Source organism: Pelophylax lessonae (assembly GCF_965119305.1).
Source record: "Pelophylax lessonae genome assembly, chromosome: 9".
In the NCBI taxonomy this organism is placed as follows: Eukaryota; Metazoa; Chordata; class Amphibia; order Anura; family Ranidae; genus Pelophylax; species Pelophylax lessonae.
In genome coordinates this window covers 177,547,222-177,570,119 of record NC_138776.1, presented here as the reverse complement: position 1 = coordinate 177,570,119, position 22,898 = coordinate 177,547,222, and the positions used below count along the sequence as shown (strand labels likewise).

Below are 22,898 nucleotides of genomic sequence, written 5' to 3'. Positions count from 1 at the left end.
GCCCCCCCACAATTTCATTGACCAGCTGGATGCCAAAGACCAGGAGCCCGCCTTTGCTCCACACTCCTTTCAATTCAAGAAAATGAGCGGGACACCAAGGACATCTTGGGAATCCAATTGGTGGTTTGAGCAAATGGTTTCTAGCACACACTGCAAGTCTTCCATCTCAAGCCACACCTCCAATGCACTTCACTCATGAAAGCTAAATCACGAAGCCAAGGCTTAAAGTGGTTATAAAGATTTATTTTTTTTTTAATAAAAATAACAAACATGCCTAAACTTACCTGCTCTGTGTAATGGTTTTGCACAGAGCAGCCCTGATACTCCTCTTCTGAGGTTCCCCCTGAGGCGCTCCTGGCTCCTCCTCTTCATAGTGTGCCCCCAGTGAAAGCCGCTTTATTCCAAGGTTTCTCTTCTTCCTCAGTTTTTCTCCATCACTAAGCTAGTGTGACCCCGACGCAGATGAAGAGGCACAGGGGAGGGTCAAACAAGGATGCTTTGCAGGTGACTGACATCCTCCATATCAACTGAAGATGCCATTGGTCGTTAGCATGCCAGCAGCTAAAAGGTTGTGATGGTGCACAATGAAAACCTGTGGCTTTGTGTAATTAAAAGGCAGGCGTCATCAACACACAATTTTTGGGCAATTAGTAAGCATTTTACCAAGGCATCCTGAAGAAAACTCAAGGCACCCTGATTGAAAAAGGCTGGTCTAGGCTATAGGAAGATTGCTTTTGAATGATCGTGTTGTTAGTATTTTTCTCAAATATGATGGACAGCCAATAAAATAACCAAATAGATTTTTAAAGTGATACCAAAGGATTTAGCATTCCAATGAACGCTGGAGGGGCAGAGAAGAGAGCTGGTGACGGACAGTCACAGGTCTCTGCCCAGAGCAAGGGGGGGGGGGGGTAGAACTGAGCAATCAGAGGTGTTTGATTGCTCGGTTTTTACTGCAGAACCTGTAGGGGACAGATGCAGTATTGGATGGATGCTGTATCCACCTAGGAAAGTATAATGTTTTTTTTTAAATCTCAAACTTCTCATTTAAATGTTAAAATTCTGTAGAATGTTAGCATAGGACTCACTAGAAATAATTACTTTTGCCAGGGGTAGTCAGCCCTTTGGTCAAACTGCAAAACCTTATATTTTGTGTGTTTTAAGATGCCTACCAGCCTGCTTGCTTAACCCCTTTGTGCCTAAGGGTAAAACAAATTTTAATGCCCAAGCCCAATTTTGCAACCTTGACATGTGTTAGTAAACCGTACATATCATCACAACTACTTTGTGAATCAATGTGGATTATACAGTAATGCATTTTTTTAAGGACAAATTGGGCTTTCATTTTGTGGTAAATGGTAAACTTTTTTTTTTTATTCTGAGAAAAACTAGCCCAAAATTGTAATAAAAACGTAAAAAAATGTAACTGTATATTTCTTGCTACTTGCTAAATAAATCTTGACGATAGCAGCGATACCACATACTGTATATGTATGGTAGTTGATGTTTTTAACCGTAGTACAGCCCAGAAACAATAGTGCGCATTTTGCTTTTTTTTAATCTAGCCTAAAAGACACAGATGCTGACATGATACGAATTTAATCAAAAAAAAAAAAAAAAACATCCTGTCCAAAACACTGTTTTTTTTTTCTACACACTTTTTTTTCTCTTTCTCTGCAAGGACAGAGAAAGATACAATGTATCTGTCTCACCCATTCAGAAACAGAAAACACAGGGGCAAGCTTCATAGTGACAGATCACTGTGATAGCCAATCAGAGGCTATCACAGTGATCAGCTGACCCGAAATCAGGAGTTCCGGGTCCCGAATGTTAGAACGGGGCTCTCGATGAGCCCAGTTTCTGTGCTGGGAGTGTGCCGTGTGGCGCTCTCTCAGCACAAAGGGAAATACACAAATATGTGTCACCAGGGAAAAAAGCCCAGACCTGCAGGGCCACATATTTGCGTGAATAGGTTAATCAATTTAGTCTACAAGAGGGTTCATTTCAGCATTGTGTAAGCACAGTTGAATGCCCCAGCTTTTTGTATTATTAGTATGTAGAGGTTAGCAAGAACAACTAAAACAGGGAAACACTCTTAAAATAAGTCACGCTTCACTATAAGTGCAACTAAATAAATCTTAATTGAATGCAAAAACTGAATTTTTGTAAAATCTTACCTGTAAAATTCCTTTCTCTGAGTCCTCCGACAGTCGCCGCCACTTCATATTCGTCACTATGGGGGTTAATGACCTTTGCTCCGTAGGAGTAGCTAGGCAACAGAATATGTCAATATTAAAGCTTTTAACATATCCCACCCCCAGGGGGTGGTCCCCTCAGTCCATAACCTCCTACTTCCTGTATCCATACCTCAGTTTCAGTGGAATAGCAGTAGAGTATACAACCAAACCCTAAAAGAGGGGAAGGGGCGGCGACTGTCGGAGGACTCAGAGAAAGGAATTTTACAGGTAAGATTTTACAAAAATTCCGTTTTCTCTTACGTCCTCCGACAGTCGCCCCCACTTCATATTCGTCACTATGGGGACGTCCAAAAGCAGTGCAAACATGAGGGGTGGGAAACGCAGCCCCGCCTAAGGCAACGCCGTCTCCACATCAGAGAAAGGAACCTTACCAAAGGAAGGAAACCAGCTGGGTAGCATGAAAAACACTTGCTCAACAGGAGCAACAACCCAGGAAAAAAGCAAATAACCTAGGGATAAAAATATATCCCAAACAGCCAAGGGCCCAAAACAAGGGACCCTAAAGAACTGTCGTACTAAGAACCTTGCGGCCAAAGGAAGCATCTGCCGATGCCTGAACATCCACCTTGTAGAACTTTGAGAAGGTGTGAACGGACGACCAAGTCGCCGCCTTACACACCTGGGCCACAGAAGCCCGATGGTGACAGGCCCAAGACGTACTCAGAGATCTGGTAGGGTGCGCCTTCACAGGCATAGGAGGAACTATTCCCTTCAAAGCATATGCCTGTTCAATGGTCTGTCTGATCCATTTGGCGATGGTAAGCCGACGCCGCCATGCCCTTCCGAGGACCCTCTGGAACAACAAATAAGGAATCTGACTTGCGAAAAGATTCAGTCGATTTCAGGTAAACCCTGATCGCCCGAACAACATCCAGGGAGTGTAAATCCACCTCCTTCGGATGTTTGGGCTTCGCGCAGAGCGAAGGCAAGACAATGTCCTCATTGAGGTGAAATTCGGAAATCCTCTTCGGAAGAAAAGAAGGGTTAGGTCGCAAGACCACCTTATCCAAGTGAACGACCAGATACAGAGACCTGCAAGACAAAGCTGCCAGCTCCGACACCCTGCGAGCCGAAGTGATCGCCACCAAAAAGGCGACCTTTTTGGACAACATAGCCAACGAGATCCTCCTGATCTGTTCAAAAGGAGCATATTGTAACACGGACAGAACAAGATTCAAGTCCCAAGGAGGCAGAGGTTCCCTCCTAGGAGGGACCAGATGTCGCACCCCTTGAACAAAAGTGCTAACCAAGGAGTTAGACGCCACAGGACGTTGAAAAAGAACGGCCAATGCAGATACCTGACCCTTGATCGTAGCCAGCGCCAAACGCTGGTCAACACCCGTTTGAAGGAAGGACAACACCCTAGACACTGAGTACGTGCGAGGTGAATACCCCCTGGACTCACACCAGGCAAAATAGGCCTTCCAAATACAGTAATAGACCTTCCCCGAGGAAGACTTCCTCGCGTTGATCAAGGTGTGAATGACCTCAGGGGAGAGGCCCCTATCCTTCAGGACCTTGGTTTCAACAGCCAGGCCGTCAAAGCCAGCGACTGTAAAGCAGGATGGAATATCGGTCCTTGAGACAGGAGATCCTCTCGAAGAGGCAGACGCCACGCGCGTCGATCGCCAGATTTACGAGGTCCGCGTACCAGGACCGGCGAGGCCAGTCCGGTGCCACAAGAATCACCGCGTGCGGTTCCGAGTTTAACCTGCGAAGGAACCTGGACAGCAGTTGAATCGGTGGAAATGCGTACATCAGTCGGTACTGATGCCACGGAGCTACCAACGCGTCTGACGCGTCTGCCCGAGGATCGCATGTCCTTGCCACGAACCTTCCCACCTTGTTGTTCAGACGAGACGCGAACAGGTCCACCTCCGGAAGACCCCACTTTGCGCACAACATCTGGAAGACATCCGGGTGAAGGGACCATTCCCCCTGGTCCAGGGTCTGGCGACTCAGATAATCCGCCTGCCAGTTCTCCACCCCCGGAATGTGAACCGCTGTTATTGCCGGGACGTGCGTCTCGGCCCAAGACAGAATGTCGGCCACCTCCCGAGCCGCTCGGGCACTCCTGGTGCCCCCTTGGTGGTTGATGTAGGCCACCGCTGTGGCATTGTCCGTCTGCACCCGAACCGGACGGCCCCGCAGCCTGTCCGTCCAACATCAAAGGCAGAGATTTATCGCTCGCAATTCCAGAATGATGATCGGGAGGGAGGATTCCTCCTTCGACCAAGTTCCCTGGGCGGACAGAACGCCCAGAACACCACCCCAGCCCTACAGGCTGGTATCCGTGGTGATCACCGTCCATGAGAGAGGACGAAAAGACTTGCCCCCCGACACCGTCGGGGACTGGAGCCACCACAGAAGATCCCTTCTGGTGCCATGACTCAATGAAATCTGGAGTTCCAGAGATTGCGGTTGCCCGTCCCACCTGGACAGGATCTCCGCTTGGAGACCCCGCGTGTGAAACTGGGCGAAGGGAATCGCCTCGAAGGCCGAGACCATCAATCCCAGGCTCCGCATGCACGCCCGGAGGGACGAGCACGGAACGTCCCGGAGGGACCTGACTTCCTCCTGAAGAGTCCTGAGTTTGTCGTCTGGTAGGAAGACCTTCTCCTGGACCGAGTCCAGGATCATTCCCAGGTAGGGAAGACGAACCGACGGACACAGCGTGGATTTTGGAAAATTTATCGTCCAACCAAACTCCTGAAGAGTCTGCATCGTGACGGACAGGTCCTTCACCAGACCCTGGCTGGTCGCAGACCGAACCAGAATGTCGTCCAGATACCCCAGGACACAGGAGAATTGCGGTGCGAAACCGCATGGCGTCCAGTGAGGTAGCCACCTCACCATAGCATCCCTGCATCGAACAGGTTTGGAGACCCCGCGTGTGAAACTGGGCGAAGGGAATCGCCTCGAAGGCCGAGACCATCAATCCCAGGCTCCGCATGCACGCCCGGAGGGACGAGCACGGAACGTCCCGGAGGGACCTGACTTCCTCCTGAAGAGTCCTGAGTTTGTCGTCTGGTAGGAAGACCTTCTCCTGGACCGAGTCCAGGATCATTCCCAGGTAGGGAAGACGAACCGACGGACACAGCGTGGATTTTGGAAAATTTATCGTCCAACCAAACTCCTGAAGAGTCTGCATCGTGACGGACAGGTCCTTCACCAGACCCTGGCTGGTCGCAGACCGAACCAGAATGTCGTCCAGATACCCCAGGACAGAGATGCCCTGGGCTCTCAACAAAGCCAGAACCGGTGCAAGCACCTTGGTGAATACCCGTGGAGCCGAAGCGAGACCAAAAGGTAACGCCACGAATTGGTAGTGATCCTCCGCAATGGCGAATCGAAGGTACCTCTGGTGACCCTCGAAAATCGGGATGTGAAGGTACGCATCCTTCAAGTCGATGGAGGCCATGAACTCCCCCGGAACCAGGGCAGCCACCACCGACCGCAGGGATTCCATGCGGAACTTGCGAACCCGCACAAAGCGGTTCAGAGCTTTCAAGTCCAGAATTGGACGTACCTTGCCCTCCTTCCTGGGCAAGGTGAACAGATTGGAATAGTACCCCTGAAATCTGTCCCGATAAGGCACCGGAACCACCACTCCCTGAGCCCGCAGGTCCCGCACCGCCAGGTGCAGATCCCGCAAACGCTCCAGAGACAGTTGAAGATTTGAGGGAAAAAATCTGCTCTCCGGCCGAGAGAGAAACTCGATCTTGTAGCCAGACCGAACGATTTCCTGAACCCACCTGTCCCAAACACGGGCCAGCCAAGGTTGAAGAAAACCGAGCAAGCGTCCCCCCACCCCAGAACTGGGTGAGGGCGCCCCTTCAGGCCGCATTGTTATGGGCAGCGGATCCGGACTGGCCGGACTTCTGCTTACCTGTCCACGGCTTCTTTTGGGAGCCTTGACCTTTGAATGGCTTGCCCTTATAGTGCGACCGAAAGGCACGAAAGGACCCCTGAGAGGGCCGAAAAGAGGCATGCTTCTTACCTTGAGCGCCCTTAGCCTTGTGGGATTGGGGCAAGAGCGTGCTCTTACCACCCGTGATCCCCTTTATCAGTGTATCCAAGGACTCGCCAAAAAGGCGAGATCCATCATAGGGCAGATTGGATAAGGTCGTGCGCGAAGATTGGTCCACAGACCAACACTTCAACCAAACCAGGCGGCGAGACAACACCGCCACACTGTGCACACGTGCAGCCACCGGTACTATATCCAAGTCCGCATCACACAAATACATGACACCCTGATGGATTTGATCCACCATGGCCAACGTCGCCGGTGGGGCAGAATCAGCCACCAGGACGCGTCTAAGCACCTGCGTCCAATTCGCGACAGCCTGGGCTGCCATAAGTGAAGCAAAAAGAGCTTTTAGCATAGAGCCAGTAATAGAATAAGTATGATGAGCAAGAGACTCCAGTCTCCTGTCCATGGCATCCCGGAACACCGGGGTATCCTCTGCAGGAACCGCAGTGGACTTATTCAAAACCGCTATCGCGTGATCCACCGGAGGTGGCACACACCAACGCTCATCAGTAGCGGGCGTGAAAGGATAACGCAGCTTGAACCTACTCGGCACCGCAAAAGGCTTGCGTATATTGCGCCATTGTTCCTTAACAGCGCGCTGAAAATCATCAGTGCAGGGAAAAACCTGCGATGTCTTGCGCCTTTTCTGCGTCCCATAAGCGGCCAGGGCAGCAGGAGGACATGGTTCATCCTGTAAGCGCAGTGTCTGTTTGATAGAAGCAACCAATTCATCCATGAGTGCAAGCTCTTCAGACGAGCCAGGGAGAGAATTATCAACCCCTTCAAACTCTGCCTCCCCTTCAGACCCCACAAGATCCAGGGAGGAACGGGACCCCGATAAGGAGACCCCAGCCATGGCAGCCCCATCACCCTCACCCTCTGAATCAGAGGAAATTGAAACTCTGGACCTTTTAGTGGATTGAGCAGCCACAAGCATTTGCACCTGAGCAGCAAGGTTAGCCACAACCGTAGCCAAATCACCCCCTGGGGGGGACACAGCAGTCCCTTGGCCTCCCACCAAGGTGGCAGGGAATTTGCTTTCCTGAGAATCCATGCCCCCAAGTATGTGGAAGAATAAAGGGTTAACTGCCCCTTTAAAAAGCGTGGTGAGCGCAGCCCACCGCACACACACACCAGCACAAGCCGAACCCCACAGGGAAAAAGTACAACTCAGGCAAGGATACAGGGATAGAGAGGTAAAAACCTGGAGAGACCGCTGCTGCCTCGATCGGTGCGCCCAGGGAAGAGGAAGTGATGTCACGCAGGGCGCTCTATTAAAGCCTATGGAAGGCTACAAAAAAAATGGCCGCCTGCAGTGCTAACATGCGGCCGGAGCGAGCGCCGCCAAAATGGCGGCGTTTGGCGAGGAAACGCCGCTCCTCCACACACAGTGAAACCGCCAAAAACACATGCAGTAAAGTAAAATAATGGCGGACCGCCGCAGCGGTCGCCGCAAATGTGCATAACACGATACAATCATGCCCCGCAGCACACAGCCTGTCACACAGTAAAACACAGCACATAATCTGACACAGAACAGTGCAGCATAGCCCCCCTCCTTGCAGCCCACAGAATGCAGCCAAGCAGACAGGGAGACCAAACAGTGTGAACAGAGGCAGGGTTTCACAGTCCCGGACTGACACCCCCCAAACAGACAGTTCCCCACACAGATACACTAACCTTCTAAATGGCGTGGGGAACCCGCACAAGCGAACAAGCCACTGTACATGGGACAGGGAGAGTCGCAGTCAGGACACAGGAGAATTGCGGTGCGAAACCGCATGGCGTCCAGTGAGGTAGCCACCTCACCATAGCATCCCTGCATCGAACAGGGATGGGTCGTTCAGAGTGCCAGGAAAAGTACCTGACTGAACGCTCGATGGCAGGCTGGGAAGCCACTGACCCACAACCTGCGAGCAGGGGAATCAGCCCGAGACCCAGCCCGCACGATCCTCTTCATCAGAAGACCTAAAAAACGCTGACAAAAGTAACAGCTAAGTAAAGAGAGAGAAAAAAACTCAAATAAAATCAAAAAAGAAGAGAAAGGCGGAGACAAAATGCCCCAGCATAGAGACATCCAGCTACTCCTGACAAGCTAGACATTGAAACTGAGGTATGGATACAGGAAGTAGGAGGTTATTGACAGAGGGGACCACCCCCTGGGGGTGGGATATGTTAAAAGCTTTAATATTGACATATTCTGTTGCCTAGCTACTCCTACGGAGCAAAGGTCATTAACCCCCATAGTGACGAATATGAAGTGGCGGCGACTGTCGGAGGACGTAAGAGAAAAAGAGAATTCCTCAATTGTGTGGACAGTATTAAGAGAAAAAAGATGGACAATTACTGGGGATAAAAAAGCGGCCAGAGACGGCATGAGTTTGAGGGTGGGGATAGAAAATGCTGTGCTAGTTGAATTACCGATAAAATAAACTCTTTTATAAAATACTAAGTATAACCAGTTATAGTTTTAAAAACTATCAACAGTGCTACCTCATATATAGGGAGCAACAAATAGTGCAATAAACACAAACGTAAAGTGTGGCACATATGTATCAACTACATTGGAATGTGACAAACGTACCATCAAAACGTAGTATATAACATGTGCAAATAGCAACAATCCACAAAGTGCAAAAAAAAAGTGCAATGTTCATAAATGTGCAAATAGGCAATGATGAACCAACCTAAACCATCACAAACTGGAAAAAAGTGGTGGAAACAGTCCGCAATAAAGTGAAAATAGTGTTCTAAAGAGTAAGTCCTTATCCAACAAAGGAGAGGGCTTCACGTAACCAAAAGTGAATTCTTGTCACCACGAGTGCGACCATCACCAAAGGATAGAGTCAGGAGCGCTTACCGGAAATTCATGGACTCAAATACCAGCGGTAGAGTCAGACAGGCAGGAAGGTTATAAAAGGTACAATGGTCTCCCAGTAGTTGTCACCATCTCCTCCAATTTTGGTTAAGCCACAGGAACCCAGGTGCCAAAAAAAAACAAAAGGCCTCCTCATAGTGTAAAACCATTACTGGTAAGGTTTTGTTAAAAGGTAGAAAACTTACATTGTTTCAGGAGTTTACAAGCAGTAAATACAATTTGTGTGATCACAGGGACATGAAAACGGCGCAATGTTGTGGAGCAAACTCACTGGAACCCGACAAGTTTCGTCCTTCGACTTCAACTGGGGCATTTTTTTCTACACACACTTTTTTTTTCTCTTTCTCTGCAACGACAGAGAAAGATGCAATGTATCTGTCTCGTCCATTCACAGAGACAAAAAACACCAGGGCGGGCTTCATAGTGACCAATGACTGTGATAGCCAATCAGTAGCTGTCACAGTGATCAGGTGACCCGGAATCAGGAGTTCTGGGTCCTGAGTGTTAGAATGGGGCTTGGGGCTCTCAGTGAGCCCAGTCTCTGTGGTGGGAGCGTGCCGTGTGGCGCTCTCTCAACACAAAGGGAGATACACAAATATGCTTCACCAGGGAAAAAAGCCCAGACCTGCGGGGCCACATATTTGTGTAAATGGGTTAATCAATTTGGTCTACAAGAGGTTTAATTTCAGCATTGTGTAACCACAGTTGAATGCCCCTGTTTTTTGTATTTTTAGTATGTAGATGTTAGCAAGTACAACTAAAACAGGGAAACATTCATTAAAAATAAGTCATGCTTCGCTAATAGTGTAACTAAATAAATCTCAATTTAACCACTTCCATACCGCGCGATTTCTGGCACTTCGCTCCTACATGTAAAAATAATCATTTTTTTTGCTAGAAAATTACTAGGAACCCCCAAACAATATTTATACAGTACAGACCAAAAGTTTGGACACACCTTCTCACTCAAAGAGTTTTCATTATTTTCATGACTAAGAATTGTTGCTCTCACTCTAACGTTCGCGGTGATACCTCCCATGTAATGGATTGAACGCCGTTTACATATGTGGCCACGACGAACGCATGCATTCGCTTCCGCGGGCGAGCATGCAGGGACGGGGGCACTTTAAATTTTCTTATTCTTTATTTTTACACTTTCCCTTTCCTTTCTGATCACTTTTATTCCTATTACAAGGAATGTAAACATCTCTTGTAATAGGAATAGTGAATGACAGGTCCTCTTTATAGGGAGATCTGGGGTCAATAAGACCTCAGATCTCTCCTACAGGCTAGGAACCTTGAAAAAAAAAAAAAAAAAAAGATCTCGGCTATCCAGCCGAGATCAGTGCAGTATTGAAAGCTGCCAGGCCAAGCGTGACGTCATGACGTCACGCCTGGGCCTCCGAGAGTCATATAGATTCCCAGGGACCATCTGGTCCTCGCAGTCTTTATGGTGACACTTTTGCGGTGGCCGATTTTTTTTCCGGCTCGCAGATCGCACGGGCGAGCCGGTAGAAGCACCGGAGGGCGGCAGGAAGGGGGGGGGGATGTCCCCTCCTGCCGCCAGTAAGAACGATCAAGAGGCTAAAAGCTGCTAGGATTGCTGTTATGGTGAAGGGAATTGCCGGCTGAAAAAAAACAATATCTGAATGATGCCTGCAGTTGCAGGCATCATTCAGATATCCCCACTCAAAGTCCAGGACATCATATGACATCCACCTAAGGGGAAGTGGTTAATGCAAAAAAGAGAATTCCCTCAACTGTGGAGACGGCAATAAGAGAAAAAAGATGGCCAGTTACTGGGGGAAAAAAAGCGACCAGAGACGGCATGAGTTTGAGGGTGACCTGGGTGATCAGCGACCAAACTCAAGTAACCCATAAAAAGCATCTATTTGTTCTTGTATTCACTTTAAATGTCACTGCCATTGTCATAAGACAGATACAAAAAATGTATCAATTAAAAAAAAACTGGAATAAAAGGCGTGAAAAAACAATAAATGCACAATCATATTTTGTCATACAGTATAAGGTTCTTCAATCCTTTGTAAACTAAGAAATATTCTGAAAAAAGCAGGATCACATGAAGCCTTTTAAACCATTGTGCTCACCGGCAAAATTGTATAATATCCAGTTACAACACCACAATTATGATTTAAGAGAGGTGCTGCTGCCTATGAGAAGCGGTTTCCAGTAAGAAAGCACTTGATAGATTAAATTATAGTGGTCTGAATATGTGTCAATATCCAACAGTTCCTGTATTAGGATATAGAACACGGAGTTAGTAATGCCCCTCCTGTGTGTTGCATGCAAAACATATTACAGTATGCAGGGGAAAAAAGGTTAAGTAAAAGACAAGAATCTGGCAGCGCAGGACAGAGATAATGAGAAAGCGCTGCAGGCTGTCAGTGTTATTTAGAGGCACTTAGAGGGGACACGACAAACACCAGGGGGGCAAAGCAGTCTGACTTCCTGTAATTACACTCCGCTAACCTCATTAAACACCTTCACAAGCCCACAATAAACGTTGAGACAGCCTCTGAGACACAATGTAGAAAACACTAATCTACAGACAAATCAAAGCATTCAAGCAGCACAAATAGAGCCCTATCACACGGACAATTATATCCATGTTTACTTAAGTAATGGTCATATTTCTGGGGTTCAGCGTCACTGTTCTGTATGAATTCTGTCTAATTCATGTGTCAGTGAGCAAGCTGTATCCTGTGTCTCCCACAAAATCGGCTTCATAACAGACACAGTCAGAGTGCCCAGACTAACGTGCACACTTCAGACACATGCACTGCCAAGAGCTCCGACAGACAAAAGAGCTACAGCACAAGTACACAGCTGCCAAGATCAGCTTAAGCAATGAGTTCTGACAGTACAGGGAAAAGAAGAGAGGGAGGGAAGGAGGGAGAGGAGGGAGGTCTCCATTGCTAGGGTGAGATTTTACACGCAATGCAGATCTCTTCCTTATGCTTCCACCTTCTGCACGGCTTTATCTCCTGAGCACAGATGTACAGAATCCAGACTTGATATCTCACAATACAGGAGTCATGAGATTTATTTTACCGCGTTAAAAACGGGACAAAATGGGCTAAAGATGTTATTTTAAGAATAACAAATCATACATTGAGAGGGTGGTGAATTGCTGCCTCTAAACTATATAACTAAGCAGTGTCAGATCATAGGGTATACTCCCTGAAAGGCCATGTGACTGTTAAAGAGTTATTATGATTTTGAGAAGAAAATCCAAGTCTCTATAAGTAGTGTGGATTGATGTGAACTGAGTTTCTTTCGAAGATACTTATCTAGAGCCCCCCCTTTGGAATATAAGTGAATTGACTACTTTGATTAACATGCTGTCTTTATGGTGACTTACTCACATTGGGTTTGGATGGTTTTCCATTGGAAAATCGGTCCTTCTATTTTAAGATGAGTACAAGACTATCGGCAGTTTACTGATTGTACCCGAATTTCCCAGCTGAGTGGCAGTGGCTTCACCTTGGCTTACTTATTTGCACCTCTTTGGGAAACATACACATGCTATGAATTCCTACTGGCTGATCTTATGCTTTTAAAGATTAGGAGTGGGTTCCATTCTACGAAGTTTGCCACAAGAAGGATTCCCGAAACGTGGCAAGTCCACGTGTGAACTGTAATCGGAATCTTTGCATGTTGTGAATCCCTATGTGGAGAGTCATTTTTAATTTCGTTGGTTACACACGATTGTATAAGCATGCCATCTCCTCTGTTATATAACGCTGTGTGTCCCTGTGCTGTATAAAAAAAAATTCTGATTATACCTTTTATCAGAGGGTCTCCCAGCGCTCACGTGACTCCTTGGCTCTTCTCTCTGCCCAGCTGACAGCTATAGCGGGCGGGGCCAAGCACTCCCACTGACGTCAGCGGGAGAGGAGAGAGGGCCGAGGAGTCACACGAGCGCCAGGAGACGCTCTGATTTAAGGTATAATCTGCATCTTTTTTATATAGCACAGGCACAGGGCGTTATATATCAGAGGGGATGGCATGCTTATACTATAGATATGAGAGCAGCAGAAGGGGAGGATCGTGGAGTGGATGGAGCTGACAGGCAGGGGGGGGGGGGGGTCACAGGTGAGCAGAGAGGAGATCTGCGGGTGACAGAGATACAAAAACTGACCACCGTGTCAAAGCTCAGCAGACATGATAAAGCGTAGTCAGTTTACAGGGGGCAGGGCAGAACCAGGCATGATCAGCCAGGTATTTCAGGTGATACGGGCGGCCAAATTACACAGCACAAGCACTTTGCTGTAGAACACGCTTTAAGGAAACAGGATCCATTTTTTTTTTTTTTTTTTTAGGGTAACAAACTTTTTAATGTTGTGTATTAAAATTTTAATGGTACATAATAAATTAGTTTTTATGGTACTCAGGTTTCTTTTCTATATGTCCACATAAAGTCCATGAGTATATATTCTGTTCAAGTAGTGATGTGTGCCATGGCTAAATAAAATTGTAGGTTTTACTTTAAGTAAAGCTAAAATTGGAAACTTATTAAAAAGTTAAAGATAAAACAGAGGCTGCTACACCAGGCTATCTTTACGGGTAAAGCTTTGACCTCTGGGTAGTTTCAGTTTGTGGTTACCACATGCTCCCACATTCCTATTGGCCCATTACTATGATGGGCTGCATCACTGGCCAAAAGAAAGTGCAAGAGGCAGAAAGAGCCTGATATTTTTTTTGAACCATCAAAAGTTGTAAAGCTTTATCCCCTCTGAACAGCCTGGGATTTAGCTGGAAAATAAAAATTAGAGGCTGCTGAATTTTTTTTTTATTACCTAAAACAGTCTTTTTTTTAACAACAGATTCTCTTAAGTATGTATCATATTTATGTGGTTGTAACAGAAATAATACATGACGTTCTATTTAACAAGATCTCACTTGTACAGAAATTTGTTGCACTATAGAAACCTAAAAAAATGTAAACCTAATAGACTGCACAAAAGTGAAGACTAAGGTTATTGCATCATTTTAACATGACAAGGTAGGCGTATTTATCTGTACATCAAAGAGCCTGTGAATCTCCTAAAAATAATACCTGCCTCACGCAGTTGTATTAAAACAGAACTTGAGAGCTTGTAGTCTTTCAAATAACTACAGAGCAGTATCACAGAAAGACTTAAGTGCTTCAAACAAAGAATCCTTAATATACAAAGAATCAAACATCACAACAATCGATAGCATTACTTGATCTACAACGTTGTATGTTTTGCTCTTAGCACGTGGTAAGCTAACACACTAGAGCTTCTAATGGTCTCATGAATGCCTAAAGGGCTTGACGGAAAAGAGATGGAAAAAAACTTACTGAAGTCAATGAGAAACCTTCCAAATCCCTGCCGCTGATACTGAGGCAAAATCATGATACATGACACATTGTACTTCTGCTGGCAAAGTTTCTCCTGTATAAAAAGGAAGACAACTGTGTTAAATTATTGATACACAAAAGGATAAGCAGGCCTATCCAGCAAGAAAAGAACTATCATAAGAAGAATAGTTTGCCGACAACGGCCAATCAGATTTCATTTTACTGAAGCTATATATTGTATATTAGGAGTCAGACTGGTAGTGATGAATTACTGCCATTTCTATATCACTTCGATTTTCAAAAACCTGGTAAGTAAGCCTGACAGTGTTCTGTCCCTGCCCTACTGTGTAGCCCTTTTGTTACTTCATGTTTATTTATACCATTCAAAATACCACTTTTAATTCCCTAGATTTTATTAATAAAAACAAAATGGCTTTACAAACAGGTCATACTTACCTGCTCTGTGTAATGTTTTGCACATAACAGTTCCAATCCTCCTCTACTCAGGTCCCCTGCTAGACTCTGGGCCTCTCCCCCGTGCTGAGAGTCGGCAAAGCATGCCGCTTGCTATAGGGGCACTTGTGCGTGCTCACTCCCGGGCCCCACTCTCAGTGTCAAATGGACTGCTCAGCCCCCACCCCCTTCTCACTTGTTGTGATTGACAGCAAAAGGAGCCAAGGGCGCTGCTGCATCTCAGCCAATGAGGAGGATGTGACCAGGGAGAGCCTCACAGCTGGATCGAGATTGGGCTCAGGTAAGTATTATAAGGGGGCTGAGGGGGTAGCTGCCCACTGGTGAAGGCAGGGGGAGCCGTTTTCCCTCCAGGTCACAGTGTAAAAGCTTAGCCCAGTTGGTCAGAGTTTGCAACACCAGGGCAATGGTGAATACCAACCTCCGCGCTGAACCAGCCAGAGTGTACATATTGTGGGCCACAGCCTTTGCCTTCCTGTCAGCCGGAACCTTAACCTCCTGGCGGTATGATTGTTTCCGATTTTAGGTGCTGAAAGCGGTCCATTATTTTGCATGTAATTCTTAAAGACGAGCATCCCAAACTAACTATTTACATATGATTTTTCTTTTACTGTGCGTTCTTCTTTATAACATCTCAGGTATGATAAAGTTTGAAACACAAAATCATAAATTATAATATAACAAATAACTATAAAAAAGTTAAAGTATATATATATATATATATATATATATATATATATACACACACACAAACACACACACACATTATATATATATATAATTACAGTAAAACTGCAGGCAAGGGCACTGGGGGGGGGGCAAACTAATGCCAATGTATTTTATTTAGTAATGTAATCGAATAGGATATATATCAGTGTGTTTGTGTGTTTTACTTCTCAAATTTGCCACCGGTTCCACCCCCCTGCGATGTGACGCTTGCAGGAGACGGAAGCTGGGGCACACAGCATCAGGCTTAAGATCCGGCTACCATATGCTGCAGGAACACATAGCGGGATCCCGGGGACAAGCTAAGTAACCTCTTCCAGGATCCAGCAATGCTCCCTGGCGGTAGCCCGAGTGTGGCTTGGGGTTACCGCTAATGGCACTGAAATTCCACCCCGAGCCACACTCGGGAATACCGCCAAGGAGGTTAAAGGCCAGGTACTCTTCAACCGCAATCATGGTTGCCTTGTTCAATCTGGAAATCGGAGGGTCCACCAGCGACTGAACAGTCCACTTCGTAATAAGGAACTCCTCGTATGGGTAATGCCTAGTCAAATTAGGGGGGGAAAGAAAACACTGCTCTGGATGGCTTGTGAGTGCCAAAGGAAACCTGCGCCTCCATTGCAGCTGCATCCTCCATCTTCAAGGTCTCATGCACAGATACAATCAGTGCGACCACCAGTGCCTTTTCGTGCATGGGTTCAGATGTGGTGGAATCTCTCTCACAATCTGATTTGCAGACCTAGCAGGGTGACCTACGTTCGCGGTGGCCAAATCAGACTCAGGATTGGATGAGACAGACGAGGCAGGGGAAGGCGGAGAGCGCTTTTTGCTAGCTTGTTGCCCAAAAGCCACCTCCACCCGGGACACAAAGGACTCCAGGATCGGCGCCAGTGCATTGATGGATGGTTGGGATCCAGAGGGCCCCGCAGCCAAAGAGAGGGGGCCAGGTGGGGAGATGTGCTCCAAAGACTCCATGAGTCACCAGCGGGACCCCACAAAAAGTGTAAAACACTGATAAGGGAGAACCCCCACCGTGCTGGCCGCACCACCCGGTCACCAGGCACAAGCGACCCTCAACAGACAAGGAGATGACCCCACCAGACTCACCACCCAGCAGAAACAGGCACCTGAGGCCACCATGATAATCTCCAATCCACGTGTGGCGATCAGAAAGTGAAAGGATCCAGGAGTCAGCAGTAGGGGATGAGGAGGGGCTTCCACCGTCAAAATTGCAGCCCACAGGGCTCTGCTGTCATGGTCGCCGCTATTTTCAATAGCAAACCACCGCAAAATGGCAGCCAGACTACAGAAATATGGCCGCTGTGCATAGAAACAAAAGCTACAGCAAAATCGCAGCACTCATAGCTATGCCAGCATAGAGTCCTGCTGCCACTCCATGAGGTGGACCAGACCACCCACACAGCCCCAGCATAGGGGGGGACAGATGAAAAGAGGGTGCCTGATGGGAAGGAGGGGAACCCGGGGGTCCGATCAACCCAAGGAGGGGCCCCATGTGCACTTCGAAACCCTCCAGAGGAGGAGGGGGCAGCTACACACCATACCAGGAACCAGGAGAGCACCCCTCCAGACAGAACCCCTCGCCATCGAAACGGGCGGCTGTCGGCCAGGAGGAACGCTGCAACTCGGGCCGAGACCTGGTCGTATGCGATCTAGGTGGGGCTATGCCGCGGCCGATCTAGCGTGGAGCTGAGGTCTGCGTGCGCTCGCTGACCAGTCTGGGGTGACCACTGGATCTAGATTATCCAGCCCGTCGCCCAGTCCGGCAGTTGATTGTGAATCTCACAGGAAAAAAAACAGGAGAAAAAATTTCTATCTAAAAAGGAAGAGATCCCAGCAAGGAACTAGGTCCTTAATCCGGACTAGGCAGAAAAAAAAAACGGATTACCATAAGCAGGGAGAATATAAAAATAATGGTGGTGCGCTATTCATCTGTGCTAAATGTGAAAATCTAGTACGAATACATACTGTGCATATAAATTGATTGACATAAATGTGGGATAAACAATACATGATAAACCAATGATAATATAAAATATAGTCCGTAATGGTAAATAGTTCATGCAATGCTAATTATAATCCAGATATATGTGAATAAATATAGTGATTCAAAACTTCTTTAAAACACTTCTTTAAACAAGACTGGTAAAGTGCTTGGTGCTTGATCCTTCCACCTTCTAATAACACATCAGTGTGCAGTGCACGCTCACCGGCAGCACAAAGTAATTGTGCAATGATTTAATATCTCCACCTGCTGGCCTGCATGCTTCCACTTTTCTTATCTCCTAGGACCATTTGAATGATGTTATGTGAATGAAAAAATAATTCCATAGTGCATTATCCTTAAAACATTTATTACTCAAAAACAAGTAGAGATACACTCACATTTAGAATGTGAAAATCAGGTGATGTAAGGTAAAATAGGTGAAGTCTGTGTGGTCTGGTTGTAATCCGCCATGAACAGAGTCCCGCTTGTTACCTCCACGGCTTCCCGGCTTAGATCGTCGTTAAACAGCTGAGTCTGACGTCACTGGCTCCGCCTACGCGTTGTGTCACAGGACACGTGGCTACCCTGATGAAGTCTCGTGTCCTGTGATGTCAGACTCAGCTGTTGGAGACAGCAGGTGGAGACATTAAATCATTGCACAATTACTTTGTGCTGCAGATGAGCGCGCACTGCACACAGAGGTGTTATTAGAAGGTGGAAGGATCAAGCACCATGCACTTTACCAGTCTTGTTTAAAGAAGTTGTTTAAAGAAGTTTTGAATCCCTATATTTATTCACATTTATCTAGATTATAATTAGCATTGCATGAACTATTTACCATCATGGACTACATTTTATATTATCATTGGTTTATCACGTATTGTTTATCACATATTTATGCTAATCAATTTATATGCACAGTATGTATTAATACTGGATTTTCACATTTAGCATAGATGAATAGCGCACCACCATTTTTATATTCATACCCGATCACCTCAAGCTCAAGAGTACTTGAACACGGTGGAGCAGCAATTCATTGTATTTATTAGAGATTTTATTTTTTGTATTTAACAGTGCACCTGTCTTCCATTATACATTGTTTTATAGCAGGGAGAATACCCCCCCCCCCCCGGTACTGCCCATAGGCATAGCCAGATTCTTTTTCTGCCTAGGAACCTACTCCTGTAGGGGGCAGTGTAACCCAATGGTTATGAAGATCAGAGAAAAGACAACCTGTACAGAGGTATGGGCAGAAAGCTGTAGGGCTTGTCTGCTGGAGTCTGACATTGCACTTGTGGTCTACTGACCTACTGATCACAGGTGCAATTCTCTACAGGCTCCAGAGATACAACGCTTCCCATCCCCACATGTCCACTTTGTTTCCTATGTGTGATGGATAATCCAACTGTGAGCTCTATTTGCCAAAATTGATAAATCTACTTATGTCAACTCAGGAGCTTGTTTTTTCCCCCATCCATCTCTCTGCACATTTTAGATCCTTCTTTTCATTTTACATCATGAAAAATAACTAAAATATTCTCAGCGGGGAGTGTGGAACCCCTTCATAATGGCAAAAACATATGTACAAACCCAGGAACTCTCTGAGATTTTTCAAATAGAGTTCCTTGAGAGATAGAAGAAGCTGGTGGGTGGGTTTAGCTCTCCAGCATCTACCAAAAACGATCAGTTCTGGGTGAGATTAACAGTTATTATAAATGTTTTCATTAGCATTCTTCATTAAAAACGTTTGATCCTAATGGAAAGTATAAAGATAACAATGTGGGATCTGCTACTTTTGATTTATTTTATAAAAGTGCATATTTCAGGATGGTCAACCTCGCACTCATTGCATGAGGATCAATTTTATTTTTTCGGTTATGCAGGGGCTCTTCAGATCAGCTAAGGTCAGTTTGAGATCAGTTTGTGCATTCTTATATATTCAAGCCAATGAGATGTAAACACATGGCAAACATTTAAAATGCATGTGTATACTAGCCCTAAGTCTACTTGCAAGATAAGCGAATTGGTACTTGCATAAAGCATTTCATCTTAAAATATGAACCAACAAGACAGAGTGAAAATGATTTCCATAGCTACTAGAGAGCCATTAGACCTTAAATGTATTAGCACAAGTGATTCATCAATGGTATAATCATCTGGTGAGTTATGAAAAGTGAACTTTAGTTAGGTTCTCCAAATCTGCATTCTCAGGTTGAAGAGTACTTTTAAGAATTGGTAACAGCCAATGTGCTTGCAAATATTATTTGAAATACACTTCTTGTGGGCTCAAAAACACAATAAAAACCATCAACAATCACATATACAGTGCTAAAGAAGTTCAGAATGTAGTGAAAAGTGTCGTAAGAATGCTTTCAACTGTGCTGTTCTGAGTCATCCTTTTCAGCTCAGAACTGGATTCATTCAACATACAGTGCTTGGAAATGAAGTTTTCGAAAACCTACCTTAGAGAAATATCCAACCAAATGACAGCCCTTCTTGTCATTTTTAGTAAGAACATAAAAAAGGAATGGCTCAACGTCATAATATAATGTTTTGTGATCCAGAAACAGCTTTGCCAACAAACACAAATTTTGGCAGTAGATTTTACTTAGGTTACCGTCCACCTAGAACAACAGCCATACAAAAGGCATTTATAATGAGCACTGTCCAATACAACAATAATACCAAACAAGTACGTATATAGATTACAATCTTGCATACATAACCGTAATACATATGGGAAGGAAAATTTAGATTGCACCTACAAAACCATTATCTACTATAGCTACGGCCCTCCAGCTGTTCTAGAACTACATGTCCCAATTGTTCTATTTTTTCCTGACATTCATGTTACTCATTTTTTGCACAGGCCGGTTCAGTTATTTTTGTTACATGTTTTGTACATCTTGTTTTCTGTTACATTGTTGGTATAACATTAGCATACTGCACGGTAGTGTATTTCACTGCACGTTAAAATAAACGATTGATCTATGATTACACATATTTTACTCTCCCTTGTATCATTTTTTTTACCAACAAAGAACCATTCTTTTCTCTGCGGTCCTAGCAGAAAACTTTTGTTGTACATGTCCCATGAGGCATTGTAAAACTCTGACATTCACATACATGACTAGGCATGATGGGAATTGTAGTTCCTGAACTGGGGGTCCATAATTTGGAGACCCCTATACAATAGTAAGGGCTATTGCCTTTCAAATGCACAAGCTACTCTGCATTCTAGCAAAAGATACATTTGTTTACGTAAGGAAACTGTAGGGTTGATATTTGAGGTAGTCAAAGATAATATATATATATATATATATATATATATATATTCAAGATTATATCGCTGACTGGCCTTATAGAGATTAGTCGCCCACACACCTCGAACACTGACAAGTCGTCCTTCCGGTAAATTTCATTGGCAGGAGGGTGGAACCAGCCACACTTCCTTAAGTGCCGCAGTAGGATAGTCTTGCTCTTCATATACTTCAGACAGAACTCGCACAGGTAAAGCTTTGGTAATCTGAGATTAAAAAAAAAAAAAAAAACACAAACTAAAAAAGGATCAAGAACTATACATTATTATTAAACATAACATAACTAAAGAGCAACTGCCTCCAGCTGTGCCAGACAGAAAAAAACATTAAGGAAGGAAAATAAATGGCTTTCGACCTGTCCTAAGTGTTCTTTTTAAGTCCTATCCTACTTCTGTGACCTAGCCCCAGCTCACAGTAGAAAAGAAAGCAGGTTCATGAGACACACAGGTCCACTTTTCTACCACGTAGAACTACTGTCCCTGCTTAGATAATAGAAAACCAACCATTATTGGCCATTTGTAATCTGTAATCTCCATTATAAAAGAACTGACCCAAACTGTCATAACAATGCCGTCCAGATTATATGCAAGAAGATCTGAAGCTTTATTAACTGACAGTTTTACCCTCCAATAGAAGCCGAAAAGTGTCAAGATCATGCCTAACTGTAGGCACAACTATTTTTTTTTATTTTTTACTTCTAGGTTCCCCCATAGCCTAAAATAATTTACCCTAACTGACTATAATAGTATTTAGTACATTTACTCTTTTTCATTTCATATGCATATTTTTATATTACTTCTACATTTACAAATCAAGCTGTCCATCTACAGTAATAGTGCCAAAGGTTGCAAAGATCTATTAACCTGCCAGAAGAAAGTAAAAGTACTACATTTTTTCCCCCGTGTTTAAATTATTTTTGGCCAAAAATTGTTGCTGTACCTGGGTCAAGCAATGTTGTTGGTCCTACCAGAATATGGCACATGAGTCATTGCCAGAACCAAAAGCGTGGTAAATGCTGCATGAATTTGTTGAAATACATTAAAGTGGAACTTTACCCATAACAAGTTGATAAAAAATAATGTTCCTTAGCAAGGAAAATACATTCTGCATTGAACAGCAGAACATCTTTAGGCTGTAAGCAGATCCGCCTCTACTAATTCAGCACAGTGCCTAAAAATAGATAGCAACTGAGCATGTGCAGAGCAGGATGAGACAGTGTATTACTGGATTGTAAACAGCGTAGGCACTTTTTTTTAATGTTTTACACAGCTACACCTGCAAAAGAGGCCAACCTGAAGTCATCTAGCAGGACTTAATTTTCTGACCAACATTTCCACTTTAACAAGAACAACCGATACCAGAAAAGTAGCACAGCAACTTCAATAAATTCTCCCTCCCAATAGCTTTCACATTAGGGCCCTTTCACACTGGGTGCCTCCGTTGTATGGAATCCACTTGCTCTGTGTGGATCAATCCACTGAGCAGGTGGATAACAGGTCCGTCTCCGCTAACTGTGCAGAGACGGACCTGTCAGAGTCCCGCTCTCCTATAAGGGAAGATTGGATCAAAACGGAACGCCTGTCCGTTTTCACCAGATCTTATCTGATTCGATCCTCCAGACGGATGGAAAATAGGGTCACCATCCGTCTGGAATTGGAGGACAGGATCGGATTGGATGGCTACGGGTGTCAGTGGACATGTCACTGCTGATGTCCGCCACTCCATAGGGGTGAATGGAGGGTCCAATCAGGTCTGCATGAAAAACTGACAGGTGGACGTGATCAGAAAGCCCGTGTGAAAGGGGTCTTAGTGTTCCTTTAACTGAGTTAATATAGGTTAATGATAAAAAGTGCA

General features: G+C 45.3%; 1 protein-coding gene across 1 annotated transcript in view; it reads right to left on the bottom strand.

Moving 5' to 3' along the window:
* The window catches only part of KAT6B (lysine acetyltransferase 6B), a 367,576-nt gene that overhangs the window by 121,292 nt on the left and 223,386 nt on the right, over window positions 1-22,898 (bottom strand). Inside the window, exons 10-12 of the mRNA XM_082268915.1 lie at window positions 21,109-21,250; window positions 20,187-20,348; window positions 14,520-14,613 (exon numbers count right to left, since the gene is read on the bottom strand). Of these exons, the coding sequence (XP_082125041.1) occupies window positions 14,520-14,613; window positions 20,187-20,348; window positions 21,109-21,250 (398 nt within the window). The remainder of the gene's footprint in view (window positions 1-14,519; window positions 14,614-20,186; window positions 20,349-21,108; window positions 21,251-22,898) is intronic.